At 36.0% G+C, this 6021-nt stretch overlaps 1 protein-coding gene across 1 annotated transcript; it reads left to right on the top strand.

Annotated features, from left to right (window-relative positions):
• The first annotated feature begins 2400 nt into the window (after positions 1-2400).
• On the top strand, positions 2401-5993 carry LOC101170088 (tetraspanin-3). Its single transcript, XM_004069649.4, has 7 exons — positions 2401-2573; positions 3474-3665; positions 4297-4371; positions 4467-4568; positions 4654-4806; positions 4880-4963; positions 5257-5993. Exons 1-7 carry the CDS (start codon positions 2511-2513, stop codon positions 5347-5349), a joined length of 762 nt encoding a protein of 253 aa, XP_004069697.1. The 5' UTR covers positions 2401-2510; the 3' UTR covers positions 5350-5993.
• The last annotated feature ends 28 nt before the right edge of the window (positions 5994-6021 follow it).

Below are 6021 nucleotides of genomic sequence, written 5' to 3'. Positions count from 1 at the left end.
GACATATGGAGGACTTATTGTTTAATCAATTTTTGGATTTGCTCTTCTACTAAAAGTCATGCAGTGATCTCACTACTTTCTCTTCTTCAATAAAAACAGCCACCTCTTATTTTAGTTTTAAACTTTAAAATGTGCTTTCTTAAAAGTTACAGATCTTTTAAATGTTTATTATTTTATAAAAGATAGACTCTTTCACTTTATTTTTTTTTTATGAGTGGCTGCAGTTTTCAGAAATTTTGAAAACCCCTTAAAGGAAGATAAATGAATGATTGAATGAATGAAGCTTTATTTATATAGCACTTTACAACACCTTCAGGGTTCCAAAGTGCTACACAATAAAAAGAAGACAGAAGAAAGTTTAAAATGAGGGAAATTAAAAATAAAATGAAAAACAGCATAACATTACAAAAAGCAGTCAGCAAAAAAAGGCTTTATAGAGAAATAAGAATGCAATAAAAATGAATAAAAGAAAGTAAAATGCCACCGACTTCAGAACATTAAAAGTCATTCTAAAAAGGTAAGTTTTTAATTGACATTTAAAGCTGGTAAGGTCAGATATGCCAGTTCTGCCATAATGTTATTCCATAACTGGGTGCCAGCAATTTTTACCCCAGTGTTTCTGTCGTGACCATGGCACATGTGTGAAAGCAGATGCAATAACTCCAGAGCTTGAAGAAGTCTTGATAAGATTCCAAAGTCCCGGCCCTATCAAAAGCTTCCTTTAGAATTTTAGCAGGAATCACATCAAGGCAGCAGTTTGTGGGTTTGAGTGATTTGACAATTTGTAAAAGAAAATCAACTCGAAATGTTCAAACACATAAGAAACAACTATTGATAAGTCTCTGTTAACAACTGGAGTTGAGGTCTGTCTGACAGAATCCCCTTTATCAATAAAAAATGTTAGAAAATTCTCACAGGAGGTCTGTGATGGCTGAAGATTTATAAGTTTTAATTGCATTAAACAACACTCTTGGACGGTGATTGTTGGTGGAGATGAAGTCCGGAAAATACAGTGCATTGACCTCTTTGATGCAGTTTTAATATTCAGGGGGTCTCGTAAGACTAATGTACTTAATAATGTTAAGTCAAAATATTTGGATGCCTCACTGAAAAAAATGTCTGTAGGTAGAAAGTCAGAAAAGTGGTCAGACAATTTAGGTTTCCCTCTAATCCAGGGACCTATTTAAAATCACAAAAAGAGTTTTTTCCTGTTTGGCTTCACTGGTTTTATTACCAAAATGTCCAACATGAGCTGCACATACGATCTTATCCATCCTCTTCTCTCCCAAGGTGAGCTTCAACATCTTTTGCTCTGCTAGATTTATTTAGAATAATATTCCAGAATGAAGCTGATGAGATTTTAAACCTTTTTATTGTGTTTTCTCCCTCTTGGAAGTTGCATCTAAGGTACAAATCTATCTACATTTTTTCTTTTTTTTTTACTAAAATACACAGTGTTTTGAATAGATCTGTAATCGTTAAATGTCTGGGATGACCTCCTTTGAGAAGAGGAAACACATGAGCAGCCTTTCCAGATTAGGATCAAACCATTTGAAAGTCACAAAGTGAAAAAGATGTGTGAACATTCAGCCAGGAAACAAATACTGGCATAAGATCTCTGTGTGACACTTATGCCCACTTCGAACTTGCAGCAAATATCCCGGTGCAACTGTTTAACTAATTAAAACTACCATAAGTTTTAATTTTAATATTGTTTTTCCGGATTTAATGAAACAACTTACAATCTATTTCAAAACCACCAACAGTTAATATTGTTTCAGGATTTTAAGCACTTGAAAATCAGCTTAATTATTTGAAAATGCCAGTATTTACCACAAAAACATCTAAAGTATTTCAAATGTAATGGATAGGGGGTTGTGGTTTTTTTATTACAATTAAATACTCAACCCTACATGTGAGAGTAAAGCCTTATGTTCATACTTAATACTTATCAATAATCCATCATTACTTATATAGACAGTGTTATGAATAAGTGCACATTTGCTATTTACCCGGGTTTGGTATCTCCATTTCTCCAAGGACATATTGTCTTGTCAGAAACTTCATTCCCTTCATAGAACACAATTCTGCCTTTGTCCTGGATCACTCTACTGTACATCTTTCTCATCTGCCTTACTGCTTTTCTTTTCTGTGCAGACCTCTCCTTCCATTGTTTTCAATGTGTCATACAAGTCATCCTTTGCGTCCACCTTGTGCAGCATCCCACTGTAGGCTACTTCAAAAATATTAAATATATGTTTTTAATAAATCCGCAATATCCACAGGAGTACCAGGAGGCTCCACTATTTGGGAAACCCCATTCGCCTCTGTAACACGTTGGGTGGTTGACTCAGGGCTCGCTGTAGTAATCATTCCTGTGGTGTGGGTGGCGCTGCGTCGCCTTCGCGCTCTGAGTCAGTCAGTGTGGAGTATGGCTGTTGGAAGTGACGGACATGACCGGGTGAAACTTCGTCTTCTTTCTGCCTAAGGGGACGCAGATCGTCTTGAAAATGGGGCAGTGCGGCGTCACGTCCTCCAAAACAGTCCTGGTCTTTCTGAACCTGATGTTTTGGGTAGGTTTGTTTGGACCTTAATGCTGATTTGAACGTGCGTCACGCCGGATGCCAGCTGCCTGGATCTACTGCAGTCGCAGCTGTTAGACCCGCTTCTGCTTGACCACACAGCGGACGAGTTTAATATAGAGACTTAAAAAAATCACAAAAAACAGAAGGATTATTTGGGTTATTTCATGATTTGCTGACAAATAGTAAAATGGTTTTTCATTGGAGTTAACTGTTGTCTATTTTAAGCCACGGGAGGGAATAGTATCATCTTTCATTCAAAATAGAAGAGGTTGGACTTACTTAGCATCTATGGAGTCCTAATACTGTTCATAATTAAATAAATAAATATTTAATTAAAAAAATAAATGTGACCTCATGCATATACACAATGGATAATTTAAAATATGTGTGCAGGTTTTTCACAATTTCATGATCTTTTTATATTTTCATGAGAGATTTATTGGTTGATTGCGTATTTGCATGATGAGGTCATATTTATTTATTGAATTACATATTTATTTATTTAATTATGAACAGTATAGGACTCCATAAGCATCTTGCTGTCATTGCAAAACAATAAAACGACAAAAATGCAACCTTTATTCATAGAATAAAGCATTCGCCCTATTTGAAATTTTAGTAGATTTACAAAAAACAAGTTTTGGAAATGTGTCATGTAAACACCAACCCTGGAAAAAGTATGTTTATGGATGTTTTTAAAATTTTTAATGACCTTTCTGTTCTGCAGCAAGAACATTTTTACTTAAGTACTATGTAGTGATTAATAATAGAATATGCAAAGGTATTATGTGAAAAATTCTAATGAAAACCAAACAAAAATACAGAGGTGTTGTAGTGTTCTAAATTTCCTCATGCATTATTCAATGAAAGCTTGTTTGTCACCTACAGGCTGCTGCTGGTATCTTGTGCTATGCTGGAGCCTATGTCTTCATCACCTATGATGACTATGATCACTTCTTTGAAGATGCCTACACGCTTATCCCAGCAGTGGTCATCATCACAGTAGGAGCCCTCCTTTTTGTGATTGGACTCGTTGGATGCTATGCTACTGTGAGGGAGAGCTCCTGTGGCCTCACAACGGTCAGTAAGTGTAGCTCCAAAGTGACGGGCCTAAGCCACTTGGATGTTTTATTTACAATTTCCAGCATTATAAGTTTGATTTTTGATGAAACGCATAGCTGCAAGGCGCTCAACCTCACATGATCTCACATTACTTCAAAATAAGACACCCAGTGTCACATTGGACCGTCATAATGCAGCAAGTGTAGTAGTATAGGGTAATGTCAGCATTACATTTAATAAAAAGTTTATTTTGCTATTTGTGGTGCCTCCCAGCCAGAAATTAAAAAAATGTAACTAATTAAAATTACCGTAAATCAGAGATGACTGTTTGAGCCTGAAATTGGCTCAAAAAAGAAAATCCACCTTGCAATCCTGGTTGTATTTACTGCCTCTATATTGATTTTCTGTGCTACATGACGCATAAAAGTATGTAAATTATTTTAGTGCAACTTTGTTAAACTATGAAGAAAACCGCTGAATGAATTGTTGGAATTTTGGGTACTGTAGTCAGGTGTCTCAAAAAGTAAATTTACTTTTTTTTCTTTAACTACCGAATGCTTTTTGCTTTACAGTTGCTTTACACAGTTACTTTTTTTTTCTTTAACCAGAGAGCCACAGTGATTCTTAACTGTTGACATTTCACCTACAGTTCGTCATCATTCTTCTGCTGGTCTTTTTGTCCGAAGTGGCAGTTGTTGTTCTTGGATATGTTTACAGAGCAAAGGTGAGGAAGTCAAACATAACTTGGTACATATTTGTTTTTCTTTTCTTGGCCTCACTTGTGGCACGTCTGCGCAATCGCAATTTAACCCTTGACAGATTGAAGATGAAGTGAACAGCTCTATCGTAGTAGTTTATGAAGAATACAACGGCACCAACAGCAACTCCCAGAGCCGCGCTATCGATTACACCCAGAGGCAGGTGAGGAAAACCCGCTTTGTCTTTAACAGTACTTAGTTTGGGAATTGAAATGTACTTTCCTCTTTTATTTGTTTTTTCTTTATAGCTCCAGTGCTGTGGGATCCATAACTACACAGACTGGCTGAAAACACGCTGGTATGAAAAAACCAAAAACAACAGCGTGCCCATTAGCTGTTGCAAAACTACTGTTTCAGGCTGCACAGGGTCTCTTACCCACCCCGAAGATCTCTTCAAAGAAGTAAATAAATTCTTGATGCTATAGAGTACCCTCTTGTAATATATTATGCTTGACTTTCTGTTTATGTGTCCAGGGTTGTGAGGCTCTTGTTGTGAAGAAGCTTAAGGAGATCATGATGTACGTCATCTGGACTGCACTGACATTTGCTGCTCTTCAGGTATTTTATTTCTCCCAAGTTCTGTATGTCTCCTTCATTCTGGCACCTAGATTCCCTAAAATGTTAACCAGGTTCTACTATATGAGTGAAAATACCCTAAAATAACCAAGTTGGTGGTCTGCAATTTCCCGTCTTGATATTTCAACTTTTTAAGTTGTCATGTATAATACATAGAAAAATAAACTGTATTTGCTAAATTTGTAGTTAGCCATAAAACAGACTATTCCCAAGGGTTTGCTACACTGCAGGCGTATGACAAAACGATTGAAAAACATATTACGTCTTTCTTACAGATGATGGGGATGCTGTGTGCGAGTCTTGTGCTTTGCCACAGAAGCAGAGATCCGGCCTATGAGCTTCTTCTTGCAGGCGGCACTCAAGCGTGAAAATGACAAAACCCACTTCTCTTACAGAATGTGTCATGTGCCCATTACAGAATGGGCACATTTGAAATCTATTACCACACTAAACTTAATCCACAGTTTGGACAGCTAACATTTCTTTAACCTGTTGTACTGAAAGCTTTTGGCTGAAGTGATCTATGGTTGGTAAAGCAACTTTACTTTAAGCATTTAATCCCTGACATAATTTTCGTTGGTAGTTTGCACTGTGTGTATGGACTTTGTATGATTTTATATATAGATATATATATGCTAAATTTAATTAAAGAATGATGATATTCATTTTTCTATCAGAACAAATATTTATTTTATCAATGTTTCATTTTAATTCATGGAAATTATTAAAATTACACTGTTTGCCAGTATATTCTTAAAGTATACTATTGCAGCCCAAGTCAATGGTGTAGCTCATTTTGTCTTTTCTGTTTTGACTTATAAGTAATATACCTCAACTAGTTTTGGTTAACCTTACTTTCAAATTTTTTCCTCTGTTATTTTGTATTTTATTTTGCAGTACAGACTAAATGCATGCAAGATTGAGTGCTTAACATAAAATTATATTTTGTTTTCATGGTTTCCTTTGTCCAAATAAAGCCTGAAACCCAGCAGATATGCCAAATATGGCTCTACATCATCTTGTGCTTTATGAATAACCTT

The sequence above is a fragment of the Oryzias latipes genome, chromosome 6, assembly GCF_002234675.1.
Source record: "Oryzias latipes chromosome 6, ASM223467v1".
NCBI classification, from domain to species: Eukaryota; Metazoa; Chordata; class Actinopteri; order Beloniformes; family Adrianichthyidae; genus Oryzias; species Oryzias latipes.
The sequence above is the reverse complement of the archived record's forward strand: the minus strand, read 5'-3'. Positions and strand labels throughout refer to the sequence as shown.

Excerpts from the sequence above, each read along its gene's own strand:
- LOC101170088 (XM_004069649.4), top strand. The coding sequence starts at position 2,511 with ATGGGGCAGTGCGGCGTCACGTCCTCCAAAACAGTCCTGGTCTTTCTG. Across the intron at positions 4,569-4,653 it reads TCGATTACACCCAGAGGCAG|CTCCAGTGCTGTGGGATCCA; the intron begins GTGAGGAAAACC and ends TTTTCTTTATAG. Across the intron at positions 4,964-5,256 it reads TGACATTTGCTGCTCTTCAG|ATGATGGGGATGCTGTGTGC; the intron begins GTATTTTATTTC and ends TCTTTCTTACAG.